We start from the raw sequence: 19,318 nt of genomic DNA, 5'->3' as shown, positions 1-19,318 counted from the left end.
CACTACAGTGTATTACTATAGTGGGAGCTCTGTAAAGTTGATCTCGATCCCCCACCCCTGCTTTCCCTTCTCCAGTGTTTCTTTTGTCCTCCCTTTCTCCATCTATCCATCTCACCATTCATGACTCTTGTATTGTCACACCACTTTCACTCTTATTAAAGGACAAGTGCACCTTCATATAGGCCTACATGAGGACTGAGAGAATGCAGCAATATTAGTAGAACACATCAGTGAAAGTTTGGGGGAAATTGGACAATGCATTCAAAAGTTACAAAGTTTTGAAGTTTCATTGCCACTATCACTGGATGAGAAGACTACTATAGTTGATGATGTCACATGCATAGAATGGTATAAATAGATAAAAAGAAAATTCAACATATTTTCACGTTTCTTGCGTAATAAAAGGCTCTTGATTTGCCTCTTTCAGGAGATGGGGGGGGGGGGAATAATATTACCCTTGACATACATCAGTAGGAATGTCATTTTTTTTCATACCAAACTTTCACTAATTTAATGCGTTCTACAAATATTGCTGCAGTCTCTCAATCCACATGTATGGAGGTGAACTTGTCCTTTAAAGGCAAATACTGTGTATATATATGCCATATATTTCGCGAGTCTAAATTTTCGCAAATCGAACCTGAATTCCTGACGATTTTGCGAGTGGTTAAATTCGCGATCGTGGAGTCCTGTACTGAACAGAGAAGTGTACACGCGTATGTCACATAGGTCCTACACATTGGGATCAGAGTCAATATTTTCGCGTGTCTTTAATTTCGCAAATAGCAACTGACTCGCGAAATTCACAAAAATAAAAACCTCGCGAAATATTCCGTGTACACAATATGCATTCTTTATCATCCATGTCATGTCTGCTACTATACTCTCTTGTGAAATTTGTTCCCTTCTTCCTCCTCTTGCATTCCCTTTTATTCATCTTGCTTGGACCACCACTTCCTCATGAAAGAGAAAAAGAGGAAGGTCAAAGCCTTTATTGTTGGCATGTAAATTATACTGCTCTGGGATGCTAATGAGTATTCCATTTTAATACTAGGTGTCGTAAAATAGTTTCACTTTTTGCTCCTGCAGCTTTAGTAGATCTTTGTTTCCCAGCCAGCCTTTGCACCACAGTGACACATCAAATTTGTCATTAAGCTGAGGGTGCTACGTGATGACTAGACATGTAGCCCTTTGAACAGCCCAGATTTGTAGTTGACAAGATCAGTCAATCAGCCATGTCAGATCATGCGAACCCAACTCCAAAACATGAGACTTGAAAAAAAGAATTGAACTTACCTTTAAAGTATCAAGATCATGAAATGTAGCATGCAACTAAGGTGGGGCACAAAACTTCTTTTGTTTAGGTGCACAAAATTTGTGATATGAATTTCATGAGAAGGGGAGGGGAGTGGGGATGTACCAATACTAAGTAGTTCTGATATATGCGTTAACAGACATGGACCATGGTCTTGGCCATTTTTTACAGATATTTGTCATGACAGTGAGTAATCCCCATGTTGCAGATGTAGAGTAGACAATTATAAAATACATGTAGGTATGAGATTGTATACAATGCTTGCATGTACAAGTATGTAAGTGCAATATATCATATGTTTCACTCTAAACACAGATATTGCAGTGTGGTTGACAATACATTCTTCAGCAATTTAGGTTTCTAAACTACTGTATTGATTCTCTCTAAAGAAAGTGTAGAGGTGATACATGTTTTATTTTTAGTGTGTGTGTGTGTGTGTGTGTATGTGTGGAAGATATTGTGTACACATGCAGCAGGAGTATTCTTGTTTGGTATGACATTCCAATATGTTTTTAGTTCAGTGATTTGGCTGACCTGTGGCTGTACTTTTTCTTGGCTCTAGAGACAGTTCGGTTTCATACAGTGAGCTAATTTTGCTGCACATGCATTGCTTCATAAGAGATACATTGTATGTGTGTGTGTGTGTGTGTGTGTGTGTTTTACTTTTTTTTTGTAATATGGAAGGGTAATGCATCCTTTCAATATCCAGAGTGCGTGCTAAGGCTCATATTCACCTAATGTATGATTTGAAAACTGCTGGATGTGAAACAGAAAGTTATCATTTATCTCTCCTCCATACTGTATAGTATATACGCCATATATTAAGCGAGTTCTAAATTTTCACGAATCAGGACTTCCTGACAATTGCCGAGTGGTTAAATTCGCGATCGTGGAGTACTGCACTGAACAGAGAAATGTAAACATGTGAATCACATTCATATCAGGATCAGTGTCATTATTTTTGCATGTCTTTAATTTCGCAAATAGCACCTTACGTGCGAAATTCGCGAAAATAAGAACCTCGTGAAATATTCAGCGTATACAGTATTTGCAGTATGACATGATTTTCAATCATTACCATACTAGTATGGTCAATTATTTTTTCATATTATTTTGAATCTGAAATAATTCATATGAAAATCTTTCCATTATTGTAAAATACCAATTTACAACTTTCAAGAATGCACTTCAATTCTATCCAGTGTGTGTGTGTGTGTATGGGTGTGTGTGTGTGGGTGTGTGTGTGTGTGTGTGCATGCGGATGTGCATTACTTCAGATTAGAAATAAAAAGTGAACTTAAAGGCCTGCCAAAGAGGGCACTGTTCATGTTTAGCATGTGGAAGTGTGTTGTGTGAGTCTAATCAAGCTCCTTGGTCTAATCTATGCGTTGAGACAACCAAACTGTAGCTGATGGTAGCTGAAATCTATTTTATTTGTGTATTTATGCAGGGCTGCACACTAACCCATTTTTTCTGCCGGTCCGACATGTCTCTGTCGGACCGGTAGATGCCCCATTTTACCATTTTATACCGGTCCGAACAGAAAACTTACCGGTCAACAACGGCAACCTAAAAAAAAACATTAAATTACTTGCAAACTTATTTTCTTGCTTTTATGGACGTATACCCCCCCCCCCATGTACATTTTACTGATTAATATCTTTTTAAACTTGAATTATTTATTGCACAAGAAATAAAAAAAAAAATGAGAAAAAAAATAGAATGTTTGTTCGTGAATTACAGTGTAAAATGATAATGAAAAAAAAAATCAGATTGTATCATGCGTTTGTGACTTTTCTAAACATCGGCGCACGAACTTGCTGCATAACCGTGATTTAATGAATTATTTTAGCTGTGATATTTTCTGATGCACGAGCTACAAGGGGTTCTTTATTTTTCTTTCGACACTCTCTTCGCATTTGTGCATGCGTTCTGAAAGGTACACGACATGCAGGGCCGAATTCGCAATCCTCTTTGCGCCCATTTCTACCTCAAATATCAGCGGGATTGTGACGATTTCATGAATTACTTCGGCTGTAACATTTTATGATGCACGCGCCAAAAGGGGTGAAAATGTGTCCTTTATTTTTTTGCCGATATAAACTCTTCGAATTTCGTAAGTGCGTTCTTAAAAGATGTACCACACGGCCGAATTCATGATACTTTTTGCGCCTATTTTTACCTCAAATATCAGCGGGATTGTGACGATTTCATGAATTACTTCGGCTGTAATCTTTTATGATTCATGCGCCAAAAGGGGTTGAAAATGTGTCCTTTATTTTTTCCCGATAAACTCTTCGAATTTCGAAAGTGCGTTCTTAAAAGATGTTCCACACCGCCGAATTCATGATACTTTTTGCGCCTATATTTCTACCTCAAATATCAGCGGGATTGTGACGATTTTATGAATTACTTCGGCTGTAATCTTTTATGATTCACGCGCCAAAAGGGGTTGGAAAATGTGTCCTTTTATTTTTTCCCGATAAACTCTTCGAATTTCGTAAGTGCGTTCTTAAAAGATGTTCCACACCGCCGAATTCATGATACTTTTTGCACCTATTTCTACCTCAAACAAATTATCAGCGGGATTGTGGCAATTTCATGAATTACTTCGGGTGTAACTTTTTGTGATCTCATGCACGCACCAGCTAAAATGGTTGAAAATGCGTTCTTTATTTTTCTCCCCACAATCTCTTCGCATTCCGTACATAAAGGTATACGACACGGCCGAATTCACGATCCTTTTTGCGCCTATTTCTACCTCAAATATCAGCGGGATTGCGATGATTTCATGAATAACTTCGGCTGTATTCTTTCATGATGAACGCGCCAAAAGGGGTTGAAAATGTGTCCTTTATTTTTTCCCGATAAACTCTTCGAATTTCGTAAGTGCGTTCTTAAAAGATGTATGTGTACCACACAGCCGAATTCATGATACTTTTTGCGCCTATTTCTACCTCAAATATCAGCGGGATTGTGACGATTTCATGAATTATTTCGGCTGTAATCTTTTATGATTCACGCGCCAAAAGGAGTTGAAAATGTGTCCTTTTATCTTCTCCCAATAAACTCTTCGAATTTCGTAAGTGCGTTCTTAAAAGATGTTCCACACCGCCGAATTCATGATACTTTTTGCGCCTATTTCTACCTCAAATATCAGCGGAATTGTGACGATTTCATGAATTACTTCGGGTGTAATCTTTTGTTATCCACGCACCAGCTAGAATGGTTGAAAATGCGTTCTTTATTTTTCTCCCCATAATCTCTTCGCGTTTCGTACATAAAGGTATACGACACGGCCGAATTCACGATCCTTTTTGCGTCTATTTCTACCTCAGATATCAGCGGGATTGCGACGATTTCATGAATTACTTCGGCTGTAATCTTTTATGATGAACGCGCCAATATGGGTTGAAAATGTGTCCTTTATTTTTTTCTCTTCGCATTTCGTAACTGCGTTCTTAAAAGATATACGCCAAGACCAAAAATCATAATTCTTTTTGCGCCTATTGTCTCCTCAAACTTCAACGGGATTGCGATGATTTTATGAATTATTATTCGGCTATAATCTTTATGATGCACGCGCCAAAACGGGTTGAAAATGTGTCCTGTATTTTTCCCAATAATCTCTTCACATATCGTATACATGCGTTCTTAAAAGGTAGGCCTATACGACACGGCCGAATTCACGGTCCTTTTAGCGCCTATTTCTACATCAAATATCAGCGGGATTGCGATATTTCGTTAATTATTTCGGCTGTAATCTTTTGTGATACACGCGACAGAAGGGTTGAAAATAAGTTCTTTATTTTTCTCCCGATAATCTCTTCACATTTGTGAATGCGTTTTCAAAATTATACACTGCACGCAGGGCCGAATTCGAAATTCTTTTGCGCCTATTATTGTTTACTCAAATTTCAACGGGATTGCGATAATTTCATGAATTACTCTTTGGCTGTAATCTATATGATGCAAGCGCCAAAAGGGGTTGAAAATGTGTACATTATTTTTATCCCGCTAATCTACTACCATTTAGTACATGCGTTGTTAAAAGGTATACGACACGGCCGAATTCACGATCCTTTTTGCGTCTATTTCTACCTCAAATATCAGCGGGATTGTGACGAATTCATGAATTACTTCGGATGTAATCTTTTGTAATGCACGCACCAGAAGGGTAAAAATGTGTCCTTTATTTTTCTCCCGATAATCTCGTTGCATTTGTGCATGCGTTTTTGATAACCGACACGGCATGCAGTACTGGATTCAAGATCTTTTTTGCGCCTATTTATTTCCTCAAATTTCAACGGGTTTGCGTTGATTTCATGAATTGTTATTCGGCTGTAATCTTTTATGATGCACGCACCAAATTAATATGTCCTTATTTTGTTTTCTCCTCTATAATCTCTTCGCATTTCGTACTTGTATGAGCTTTTGAAAGGTGTACGACGCGGCCGAATTCATGATCCTTTTTGGGACGATTTCTACCTGAAATATGTAAGCGGGACTGCGATGATTAATTCATGATTTTGTTTTCTCCCTTGTATTATCTCTTTACATTTTTTAAGGGCCGATTTCGTGATCCTTTTCGCGCCTATCTTCATTATGAGACCATTCTGAACGAATAAAAATATTCATTTACTGTATCGCTGAATATAGAATATGTTTTTACTTTTTCTAAAAATCGGCACAAGTAAAAAGTTCTAACATGTCAACTGCCACGCAGCTGCGAAGCCGGGATCGGATCGATCTTGCGTTAAAAAAAAAAAAAAAAATCATGAGTAAAATGACCCAGAAATGCGTGCGCTTCTATCAATGCTTCTTGTCTGGCATGACCGCCGATCGCAAGCAAACGAACAAACAAAACGGGATCGGGGAAACAATCCATGCATTTCAACAGTTACATTGTACCGTACATCCTTTGCATGTATTGCATAGCGTGGCAGTGCGTGAGCAGCGCCAATGCGCCAGCGAGCGCGAATAACTGGTCGACTGCTAGTAAGTGCTCAAAACTAATATACAATTGTATGTTTACTTTACAAATTGCACCGGTAGACATATTCGAAAACTTGCGTAAAACGTGTTGAACAATGCGATATCTTGCATTCTGTTTCTCCCTGATCGGGGCTGATCTTTTTCTTTCTACTGACCCCGCCAATGCTTTTTTTTTTTACTGGTCATGTCGGACCGGTAACTTGTGGATTTCCTGAAAAGTTACCGGTCCGACAGTGACTTTTGCCGGTCTTGACCGTCGGACCGGCGCCAGTGTGCAGCCCTGATTTATGTAATATACCATGTATACGTATTTGGTGCTGAGTTTTTCTCTTATAATTAAAGGTCAGCATATTTTATATGTGAGTACTGAATCGTTATGATGCTAAGATTATTGAGAGAAGCTGCAAAAATAAGTACAGTTAAATACAGTAATTTGAAAGTATTCAATTTTGATATTTGATGTGGTGTAACAGATGATTTGGCAATCAGTGATATGTTTTATGAATATGTAAGCAAATTGTGTGACAATCTTTGAAATTGTGAACTTGTACCTTGCTCATTTCAGTGTCAAAACAAACCCCAAAAGCCGTAAAACTTGACCAGCTGTGAAATTTCCCTACGTGATGGTGTACATGTATGTGTTTTAATATGTACAGTTTGTGGAACTTGTGATAGAGAGTTCATGTCACATAAGCTGCATGCAGTGTGAGATGCATTTTATTGAGTCATTACCTATTACCACCCATATGCTTTCAGAGGTTTTGCAATAATGCATACAAAAAAAAAGTTCTTTTGTCTGTCTCCATGGCAACACTTGATCAATCACCGTCTGTGTGTCCTTTTTCTGTCCTCCTCTTCACAATTACAGCCTACTCTGGCAACCAGCCCAAACAACCTGTAGGATCACTATTTGATCCTCAGATGGTAAGTGATTATTTAAGAGAACAAAAAGAAAAAAAAAGAGGGGTAGGGAAATGATCTTGTACATATGTATGCTTTGTTTGTCATGTGTATTGTATGATTGAAAGGCTGTAGAATCAAACAGGTGACAGAATAAAAAATATCTCCCCCCCCCCCCCCAATCCCTCTTCCTGGTAGCACTGTATGCTCAACACTTGTATTTGCCCACTTTATTAAAAGAGACTGAAAGTAAATAGCTGCTTGATGTCAATCTCTGAACAGCTTAAAGATGTGAAAGCCTAGCACGTGCTGTAGTAATTTCGAGTGATAGTTGATTGATACTGAAATTATAGTGAATACTTGTTTTGGTTTTGTTCGAGAGTGGTGAAAGTGGTTTCTTTATGATTACCAGTATGTTGCCATGGACTAGAATTAGAAATACCTCTCATATGGCATGCTGATTTGAAACTGAAAATATTTTTCTTGGGAATTATGACTGCAACAGATATAGAATTTAGAAAAAAAATATCAGCTTGAGTTGTATATTGACATGCTTTTGCTGACCAGAAATTTGCCATCTTTTCTTTCCTTTTGAGGAAGGGTATTAGAGATCCCCTTCACAGATTTGCACACAAGTTAAATGTATAACTGCACTTGACTTTGAAGATGGCTTTTTATGAGTAGTTGCATTTTTCTTGTTTTAATTTGACAGCAGAGGCAACCGGCTCCGCCCCCACAGCAGGCCCCTCCTCAGAACTATGGGGGCGGCAGGCAGCAGAAGTACCGCGCCATGTACGACTACAACGCCGCAGACAGCGACGAGGTCTCATTTCGGGAGGGCGACTTGGTCGTCAACTGGCAGCACATTGACGAGGGCTGGATGACGGGAACCGTGGAGAGGACAGGGCAGACAGGAATGCTACCCTCAAACTACGTTGAGCTCGTATAGACGAATCCATAGCGTTAGACGACCCATAACGTTTTTTTTTTTTTTTTTTTTTTTACTGCGTCGGCATTAGATATATTGGAAGCTTTGAAAAGAAGACACTCTGTGAATGGTGGCTCATGGTCAAAAACACATTGTCAATGAATCAATTCGATTGAATCTGCTACTTTTTGTTTCTTTTACTCTTTTGGGGATGTATGCGATACAAGTCCCTGATGCGAATGGCCTAGTGCATGTGATACATTGGCTTCCCAAACTACATCATGATAGGCCTCGTTGGCAGCACTAATCGTTCCAAAAAGCAGTGTGAGGGAAATCCGGTCTGATTATGACAGTGGTCATGAAAAGCAATGGTATGAAATGTGTATTATCCTATTTTTTTTTTCCTTCACATGGTGTGTTGTAAAAATTGTATTTATATATTGCCAGGAACAAAGGAAACTTCCCATGTAAAAAAAAAAAAAAAAAAAAAAAAAAAGTCATTATGGCACTCTTTATGCACAGACATGCATAAATGAAGAATGAACAAATAAATCCTCGTACAACACACATTATTTTGGAGCGTCAGTTCCAAAGTGGCATGAACAGCTCATTGTAGATGTAACAACTCAGCATACTTTTTTGATGCGATACTTGTGATTCTTTTTGTTTTTTATCAGTCTTGCCAAAAAATTGAAAGACGAAACAGACGTCTAATTTATCATGTTGTTATATGCCACTTTTTATATCTCAGTCATTACACAAATTGTTGTAGCCCATTGCCAGTGCAGGCATGTGTAGAAGATGAAACTTGTCCCTGTGTGGCCTCACATCAGTTTCATTGAGGGTGTCTGTCTGTACATTGAGAATCGAAATGCCGCAACCAGAAATATTGCTGAAACTATCTACATGTCACTAGGGCGATTTTTTCAGTTTTATTTTTTGAAATGCATGTTTAATGAAATGTTAAGATTGCTATTAAACAACTGATACTGGATATGGCAAGTGCGGTCAAGCCGTTGTTAAATATTTCGTACTTTCTCATATGTCTTGTGAAGTTGGATTGTACAGTTTTATTTTGTGTTTTTGACCTCAACAAATATCTGATAATTTCCATGACAACTGAGTGATAACAAGTTCAGCAAGTGATTCCTCCATTTGCTGTGGGTAGAAAGGAGTAGAACACGATCTTTCAAAATGGTCAATTTCATACCTTCCTTCTTGTGCTGTTCCTTGCATAGGGACACAACACGTGTTTTCTTGTTTATGATAATAAAATGTTTGTGTCACAGGGTATCCCAGTGTTCGAAATAGGCATCTGTGTTTGGCTTTAGGTATGTCAGAGTTTTGCTGTATGCACTGAAGTACTGCTGAATACTTCTGGAATAGCCATCTTTGCTATTGCCATCCTTTGATGCAATTCTTCAAAATCCTTAGTGTTAGAGTCCATGATACCACTGAGCATGAATTAGCAGATCTCTTGAAGTTGCTAGTGGAGCCTATTAAGGATAATTTGGAGACTAAATCTTGTAATATAGTGAGGAAGAACAATTAAGGCTGAACTTGTTAAAGTTATCACTGTCTTACCATCATCACTGCTTCCACATGTGTGCGGACACTACGGCTTCTTTGTATAATTTTAGGTTGATAGAAGCAATTTTGAATATGTGATATCAATTGCAAATATTTGATGTCTTTTGCACAATTTATGGAATACCCACAGTGAAAATATTTTCTTCAATTTTAATACAATGGTGGTGTTTGTGCTTTCAAAGTATTATAAAGGTTTTGTTGGGACAAGTTGTGGTTAAGGTCATATCTAGTGAAGCAGATCTAAACTTGTCATTTCCTCTGTCCAACACAATCACACACACACATACACACACACACACATACACACAATAACAACAACAGCAACAAAAAGTGGAAGATTAGAAGTACCGATTAGTTTTGCATTAGAAAAAGGTATCTGCTGCTGATCTAATTTTGTCTGCCTATGTATGTGTGTGTGCGTGAGCATAGAGTGATATTACTAAACTTGCCTGTTAACGAAAAGAAACAGAAAAATGAAAACCATCCTGATGATTATTTCTGCAAAATGCCTCCTTGCACTGTTTGGATACAAACACCTGTTTCTCATGTGAAATGAATTTGAACAGAAATGAACAAACAAATGCCAATAAATTGATGTACTCCATATGAATCACATTTCTCAAGAGTAAGTTTTATGGATAGCCTTAAAATAATGAGTATCTCCCGTGAAGCTAAGGTTGGAATGGCAGACACAAGAGTTACGTTACAGGGAGACAGAGAGGAATCTGGCCCTCTAAAACACAACTCAACAAGTGCTGGCTCACCTGTCCACATTTCATATTTCAGTTAGACTCAAGGAAGTGAGGGTTTACAAACTGCCCAAAGCCTTTACTCCATTTCAGAATCAGAGAGTGCCCTCATTTTTTTTTTGTTGTTGATTTGGACTGTCTTTGTCAGATGGCAAGGTACCATGTATGTATGATATATATCTACCAAACTCTTACATTGCATTTACTGCTGTGGTGTCTTGTGCTCTAGCGGGCCTTTATGTAACATACCCAATCATGTATCCTTTATGAAAAACGTGTCAACACGTTTGTTGAGTTCAATCATCAGCTTTGCAACCCTCCTTCTTCCCCCCTCCCCCCCCCCCCCCCCGACATACACACATTCAGTGGAAGATTGCATGAAAAGGAGAAAGTCACCGAATGCACATGATTTAAACCAGAGTGGATGAAGAAGCATCCAGATTATTGATATGCGGTCAATGCAAGCATTAGTTATGAGTGGTATATCTTACATTACTTTTTCATTTTCCCCAGTAGAAATAGCATTCGCATATTTAAAAAAAAACAAAAACCCAGATATCTTGCCTTAGTGAGAAAATCATATATATTACAAAGTATAAAAAGAAGAAAACCATGCCTTTCAAGCTTTCCTGAGGTACACAACATGTCGAATGATATATAGCTGTGTAGTTTACGTATATTATGTACCGTCTCTATTTTAATATCACCATTTCATGTCCATCCAGTGATGGAAACAAGAAATTGCTGTAAGAATCATGTATTGTAGAAACACAAATAAAGCACATTTCTACCCAGTTGTAAACTATGTGTACTTGGGTCTTTGGTCTCATGCCTTATAAACGTCCCGAGTCCATCATTACATATGTATGCGCATGGCTGTTTGTTGTGTTGTAAGTTAGTGTTTGCTTATTATGCATAGAGTTTGTGTAATTGAGTGTGAGCTCATGGGCCTAGGTGTGGTATGCTTAGTGTGTGGACGTAACTCCCGTTTATGATGTACTAGATACAATACAATACAATACAATACAATACAATACAATACAATACAATACAATACAATACAATATAATCAATCATGTATATAGCACTCTTACTCAGTTGGTGACTGGTTTCAGAGCACTTTACAACAAAAATCAGTCACAGATTGGCATTAAAAAGAATATCATGGCTACAATTTGTGAAATCAGTTCACTTCAGATGTGAAAAGAAAAAAGCGTTCAGAGCAATCAACAAAAGGAGGAGAAAAATATCTAATGTCCATGTTGGGAATATGTTGCAGTTGGTTGCGACATAGAAATGCTATTACCGGTAACTGGATGTGTAGTGGTTGCTGTGGTCTCTTGTACAGGACTAAAACTCGAGTAGTGCCAAAACAGGACCAGGGGGTGTTTCATTAAGCTGTTCTTAAAGTTATGTGCCACTTACGAACGACTGGAACACATTCTAATGGGCCGTACTTGTTAGAATTTCAATAATTCAGCACAAGAACTTATCACCAGTCATTCTTTAAGAACAGCTTTATGACACACTCCCCAGGGATGCTATCTTTAGTCAATTATGACAATTATCAGCCCCCACTCAGGCAGGGAGTTCACAACTAATTACAGTGCATAGGTGATGTTTGTGTAGGATATGCATAATGTTTTACAGAACATTATGTCACACACCAAGAAATATTGCTAATATGTGTTTCTGTGAGTGATATAAATCAAATTGTGAGTTTTAATATTATCAGCAGTGATGATGATGATGATGATAATAATAATCATATCTTGTTATTACTTGTATAATGATAATAATAATGATAATGATAATAATAATTATTATTATTGTTGTTGTGTTTATAATTTTTCTTGCTATCATTATTTTCCTGTTTTTCTTTCTGACAGACATGGCACAAGTTATGCTTCAAGTGTGAAACGTGCTCCATGCTGCTTAATATGAAAAACTACAAAGGTTACAACAAGTTGCCCTACTGTAACACGTAAGTTGTAAATGCTGTTACATGTACACTGCAAGTTGCAAATACTAAATTTTGTTTTTTTTACTCATTTTTCTTAAACTCCTTGTTTGTTCCTTCTTTCCTCATTCCCAGTACGTGGTCTGTTTATAGCACAAAAGGAGATTTTTTCTTTACAGGAAGAGAAAAAGAAAAAGAAAATAATTCCCATAGAACCTAATAAGATGAAAATGACAGACCTGTAAATATCTTGAATTTTTGAAGAAATTTTTAAACATATTGTCCATCAGGCTTTACAGACAGCCTGCAAGGATTTGCAAGGATTTTCTTCTGTTGTTGTTTTGTGTTTGTCTGTTGTTGTTTTTTTGAGGGGGGTGATGGTTTTCAAAAAATTATCCATTTCCACTCTTGACACCTGCTATATTAAAAAAAAAAAAAATTAACATCACATCTTTCCTACTTTTCAGCTAAATCATCCCTGTTTTAGAAAGGTTTGGAGGTCTGGATTTATGCAATATGAATCCTCACTTATACTTATCAAAGTTCTTTAGATGATAAGAACAAAAGCAGAACACACACACTTACACCAGTATCAAATTTGTCAAAAGTCCACCTGAAAGAATTAAAGGGAACCCAAACTGAAAGAGAAATGTGGATTGAGTGAAGGCAGCAACATTAGTAGAATATATAAGTGAAAGTTTGAGGAAAATCAAACAGTCAACGCAACAGTTATAGATTTTTAAAGTTTTGGTGTTGGAACGGCTGGATAGGGAGACTACTAGAGGTCATGGCGTCATGTGTGGACTACAATATATAGAAAATACAAAGGGAATTCCACAAAAATTAATTATTCATGAAAATTACATATTCCATCAACTTGATATTGACATATGTTAAAGGTAGCAATTATTCCCCCTGCTTTCAGAAAGCAGTTAGTCAAGTGCTCTTTCATTATGCTAGAAAAGTGAATTTTTCTGGAATTTTCTTTATATTTTCTTTATATTGTTTTCCACACATACGTCATAACCTCTAGTAGTCTCCTCATCCCGCAGTTCCAACACAAAAACTTTAAAAATTCATAACTTTTGCATCGATTGTCCGATTTTCCTCAATCTTTAACTGATGTGTTCTACTAATGTTGCTGCTCTCACTCAATCCATACTGCTCTATGGGTTTGGGTTTTTTTTAAACCTGTGTCATCATGTGTTAATGATATACACTGTACATGCATGTCATTATATAAGATTCACTGATTCATTGACTTTTATAGTGGATGTTCCAGAGCCATCAAGGTGAGACCTGCGAGGAGTGAGACTTCTCAATTTCCGGAGTGACACTATCTTCTGATTTCCCGATGTGAGCGCGGGGACGGGGAGGGAGCGCATGCACATGAGCAGAGCAGTATGTGCTGAGCCAGCGGTGAGCGCCAGCGTGAACACGAGCAGTGTGGATAGCAGCAAAGCTGCTTTACACTCTGCTCTTTGCCGGCCAAGTGCGCGCCGTGCATTGCCGTAATCTTTTTTCCCTTTATCTTTATTATTCGGGCGGAGGCGTGAGAAAATGATTGGTAGGAGGGTGAGCATGAGTTGAGCCACTGAGGCGTTAGACTCGACGTGTAGGATATTTTGAGTTGAGCCACTGAGGCGTTAGACTCGACGTGTAGGATATTCTAAGTGGATTTTGCATGACATTGTAGCCCAAATAATGGTGTTGCAGATAAGAGATTTGGAGTTAAATCAAAATATGTTGAGGCCACACAGAGAGTATGGTCAGTCATGATACTATCATAGTTACTTTTGATGATTCTTTCTCCCTCCTCCTCCTCTTCTACAGTCATTATCCGACCACAAAATTTACAGCCGTAGCTGACACTCCTGAGAACCTGCGCCTCAAGAAGCAGTCACAAAATCAGAGCCAAGTGAGTTCTTGTAACATGTTGGGGTCCTTGTTCCTTGTTGGCTTGCCCCATATTACTATTGACCGACCCACTTTTGTTTCAATTTAACTCAAGCAGCAGACGATGGTTCCTCCTGTGTTTGTTCCAGATACCAAGATCTAGGCCCCATTTCATAAAAGATGTTAGGATGGCAACTACCAATAGCAACAGCCAATCAGGGAGCTAGATTCTTGTCGTTGTCATGACAATTGCCATTCCAGTAAGAGTTGCTATCATGTCAACTTTTTATGAAACAGGTCCCTGGTCTTTCAGGAGGTTTTTGTTTTTTTTGCTTCCCCCCTCCCCCCAATGAGAGGTCAAAGGACAAAATGGCATGAATGAATCTACTCACAAGCCTCTGCTGGAAGAAAAAGAAGAAAAAAAAAGTGCTAACTGCCAGGACTTGTAAACTGACACTTGTTTACCTACACAGAATTAGACTGAGACCCCATATCCTTGATATTGCATGATTGTTGGTCAGTTTAGGACAGGTTTGACATATATTAAGAGTTTCATCACAAAATGAGCCAATTCTGTTCTTGTCAATTTGAGATATTAGGGACAGTTAAACTGGAGAAAACACAGAAACTGATTTAAAGGAATCCAAAACCCGAAGAGAAATGTGGAATTCCCTTTATATTTTCTTTATATTGTTGTCCACACATAACGTCATAACCTCTAGTAGTCTCCTCATCCAGCGGTTCCAACACCAAAATTGTTAAAATTCATAACTTTTGCATCGATTGTCTGATTTTCCTCAAACTTTCACTGATGTGTTCTACTAATGTTGCTGCTTTCACTCAATCCACATTTCTTTGGGGGTTTTGGTTCCCTTTAATAGAAAACATGGAATATCTTTATCCATACTTCAGGAATAATCTTTGTAATGGAATAAGTAAAGTATATTTGGAGTAGTTTTATTTAATTCTATGTGATGTTGGACTTAAATGCTTTAAAATATTTAAAGATGGCTCTTAACTGATTTTGCAATCACCCTTTTCATTTGTTGGAGTTCATTTCTCTTCCTCTGTCCCATTCTGTTCCAATTTCGTAGGTCACTTACCACAAAGAGTTCAATCAGAGTAAGGGGAAGTTTACTGCAGTTGCTGACGATCCCGAGAGTATGCGGTTGAGGAAAGGTGAGAGAAGAACTATATACGCTGTTATTTTCACGTACAGATTATTTAGCGAATAACGAGGTCATAGACATTTTAGTGCGATGTTTTCGCGAATCGACGCCGATGCTTACTTTAATGCTCTATTAACGCAGTGCATGGAGACATTTTCGCGTGTTGTTAAATTCGCGATCCAACTGTTATTCACGAAATTCGCGAAAATTAAACCCTCGCAAAAATAACAGCTTATGCAGTATACAAGGCTGCCTTTGTCGTGTCATGTTAACCCTTTACGTTCTTGGGAACTGTAAAAGCTTGGTATGCTTTTTCATCAGCATTCAGTAAAAATTCTTCCAAACTTGGCCCAATATTTATATAGAATGAAAGAAAAGAATATAATAGAGAAACAAAGATGGAAAGCCCAGCACATAAGTAGGGAAATAGGGAAAGAGGGAATGCAGTTCATGTACATATAAAAACAATGATAAGTTCATAAGACAAAAGTCGGAAACTGATTACAGTATGCAGATAAAGATATGTATTTATATATATTATATATTTCTCTGTATTTCCAAGTTGGGAAGAATGTATGTGGCAATAACAGCAAACAGGAAAACATGTATCAGTCGCCATTAAGAAAAGTTGGCAAGTGTCCGTATATCCACATAAAATGTAGTAATTGTAATAATGTGTACAATCCATGTATGGGGTGGACTGAATTAGGATTACTTGGATCAGGTGGATTGAATTAGGATTACTTGGATCAGGTAATCTCTATTTGTTGGCAGTCATGTTTACTAACATCTGCGCAATTGGCATACAAAGCACAGTAAGGGTTGAAGAGTTTGCTTCAAAAGTAGACAGTATCATCTTTATAGGAAACCAAAAGTTGACAGTTGTATGATCTTAAAAAAACAAAACAAAACAAAAACAAACTCGTTTTTCAGGTTTACAATAGGCGTTAGTTTTACTCTGCTTTGTTTGTGTTTGACAATGATTGTTGTTGCTGTCCTGTTAATGTCGGGAATAATATCTCTTTCAGCCTTTCTTCTTCTTTTTTTCCTGTAATTTACTCTGTTTTCATCAGTAGAACTTTTAAAAAGCCCTTTAAAAGTATTTGCGTGCATGGAAATATGATGAGATAAATCAATTTCTGCAAAATGATATGTGGCCAGTTTACAAGGAATATGCTCATTCCAGTTTCTCCACGGCCGTTTCATTTAAAGATTTACTTATGATTATTTCATCTTTGTGAATATAACTTGTGTTTTCTCTAATAAGACTTTTTAATGAGCCACTTAGGCCCCCATCTCACTAGGAAGGCGACCATGTCGATCTGTGACAATTTAAGAAATTGTGGCGCGATTGCCGTCCATCTCCATTTTTGGCCTCCGAGGCGATTACACTACGGTTTCTCCACGCTCAACCTGCGCTGTAGGCGATAGCGCCACAATGATAATACGACTCTACCACGTTGTTGCCGCATTTCCAGGCCGACGAGGCGCGCTGTTTCTGCGATCAAACCAACTGTGTTGCGATATTTGTACGCTTATCAAGACCTCACTACAACAGTGATACGATCGGAGCGACAGTGATACGTTTACGCCGGGCTCATGCTACGATCTCAATCGATCAGGGTATAAAATGGGTTTTATGATTTAATTTCTTCAGGCAGCTGTCAGTGTCAAACCAACATGGATATGCAGAAATGAATTTACCCTTACATCTAGCATTCTAGAACACACCAGTTAGAGCCTGATGTGAAATTGTACTATTAGTTAAGTCATCCATTTAATTAAAAGGGTAAAATGTGTATATAATATTAAAGAACCTGCTTACGAGCAAACTACAAATCGTATCCTACAATGAGACAATTTTATGAAGATATATTTGAAAAGATTACAACTTGATTTACTTTCATTGACTTGGAATGGTATATGACAAATAAACAATTTAATAAACAGACTAGATTCATGCTGAGTATACGTGGAAAAATGAATTTTTTACGTTTTTCTCCATGTCCACCTTCCTGGTCTGTGTATCACTTTCTATCGTTCATGGTTGGTTCCTGTTACGTAATACTGTAAAAGTGGTAATTTTCATGGGCGATGGGGGCCGCTTTTGATGCGCTTGAGTTACGCCTAATGCGTTGCTACCCCATCAGAGTTACGAATGTGGCGTTTTTAATGCGCGAGTGAGGCGATTGTGATACACTCTAAAACCACGGCGACCTCGCTCCGGAAGTTTTGGACATGTTCAAAACTTCCGTAGCGAGGGCACCGACCATGGCGATGGTGGCGCCCCTCCGCACCTCTGAACCGCTCAAGACACGATGGAGAAGATTTAAAGAGATCAAGTCACGATCCGCCGCGCTCTGTCGATTTTTGATGATCGTAGCGGAATTGCCGTCTAGTGAGATGGGGTATTAAGTTCAGAGTTGTGATTAAACATATTATTTCATCACCTTTTGTTTGTTTGATGTCATGCCTTCTCCTGAAAGCTCTTGCTGTCAAAGTCAATGTGAGGTCAAAGTTCATTCTAATTATTAGAATCTGCAGAATTAGAATTAATGACTCTTCGGGGGGGGGGGGGATTTCATGAAGCGTTTTGACAGATATTTTTCCTGACAAACTGTTCTAAGCTACTGAAATCCTTCCATCTGATTGGCTGAGAACAAATTTGTCGGACAAAGTACTTCATGAAATTCCCCCCCCCCCCCCCCAGTATCCAAGCTGCAATTGCTCCTGATATAAGTCAGTCTGGAACACTCCCTAGCATGTGGGTAGATTAGATTTGATGTATTCACAAAGGGAGCAAACACGATCGCAGTAATTGACCTGTATCTAGGGGGGAAGTGATGTGAGACTTGATACTGGGAGTGGTTTAGCAGAGCATCATAATATGTAACATTATATATATATGTATATATATATATATATATATATATATATATATATATATATATATATATATATATATATATATATATATATATATATATATTCATATTTATGCATTTATCTATGTATACATATGTCTTGTATGTTTGGTTACCTCCAGTAAGTGAGCAGGCCTCCAATATTGCTTACAAGGGCCAAGCAGCAGGGGGATATCAATCGGACCGCCCATCTTACCAGCCATCTGAGCCGCAGCAGGCGGTAAGTCCATATCACCCACCCCTCCCACAACAGGATACAAAATACAAAACAGACATGAAATCTTTTGCATAAAGCTGTTTCACACAACTTGTGGCCCTATTACATGCACACCAGGGGCGGATCCAGGAATTCCGTAAAGTGGGGGCGCCTTTACAAAATTAAGGGGGGGGGGCACATGCGCCCCCTTTCTTTTCTATTTATATCTTTTGTTTTAACAACAAATAAAGAGGGGGCATGCGCCCCGTGCCCCCCTGCCTGGATCCGCCACTGCACACTCCAGTTCAACATAATGATTTCTTGTTTGGAATGAGTATATGACATCAAACCAGTTTGTTCAGCTTGCCAGAATACTTGCTTGCTGTAGTATCTATTCAGGCTTTCCTGAAACCAAGGAGGTTTAAGAGATGGAGTTCCAACTGGCTGTAATTATTCAAACAGTTGTCACTTTTCTATTGATGTACAAAAGAATTCCACAGGTGCATCTGTGCCTTTGGTGGCGGAGTTTGATGCCGCCATCTTGCAGAGCAATCTGAAGATTCATTTTGAACGTGAACTTAATGTTGGCTATATTTTGCTTGTTTATCTATTTAATGAAACGAAATCTCACTTAATAATAAAGCTCATTAAACAAAGGTCAATCCCTTCAAGAAATATGTGCAAAAGTGTAAATCA

At 38.1% G+C, this 19,318-nt stretch overlaps 2 protein-coding genes across 2 annotated transcripts in view; both read left to right on the top strand.

Moving 5' to 3' along the window:
• LOC140237627 (LIM and SH3 domain protein 1-like) overlaps positions 1-9,950 on the top strand; it is a 44,032-nt gene extending 34,082 nt beyond the window's left edge. The window contains exons 5-6 of the mRNA XM_072317553.1: positions 7,179-7,234; positions 7,923-9,950. Of these exons, the coding sequence (XP_072173654.1) occupies positions 7,179-7,234; positions 7,923-8,159 (293 nt within the window). The 3' untranslated portion in view covers positions 8,160-9,950. The remainder of the gene's footprint in view (positions 1-7,178; positions 7,235-7,922) is intronic.
• The window catches only part of LOC140237628 (LIM and SH3 domain protein 1-like), a 76,675-nt gene that overhangs the window by 43,850 nt on the left and 13,507 nt on the right, over positions 1-19,318 (top strand). The window contains exons 2-5 of the mRNA XM_072317554.1: positions 12,367-12,461; positions 14,271-14,355; positions 15,428-15,512; positions 18,549-18,646. Coding sequence (XP_072173655.1) covers positions 12,367-12,461; positions 14,271-14,355; positions 15,428-15,512; positions 18,549-18,646 — 363 coding nt within the window. The remainder of the gene's footprint in view (positions 1-12,366; positions 12,462-14,270; positions 14,356-15,427; positions 15,513-18,548; positions 18,647-19,318) is intronic.

Source organism: Diadema setosum, chromosome 14, assembly GCF_964275005.1.
Source record: "Diadema setosum chromosome 14, eeDiaSeto1, whole genome shotgun sequence".
Lineage (NCBI taxonomy): Eukaryota > Metazoa > Echinodermata > Echinoidea > Diadematoida > Diadematidae > Diadema > Diadema setosum.
This window is presented reverse-complemented; position numbering and strand designations above follow the sequence as displayed.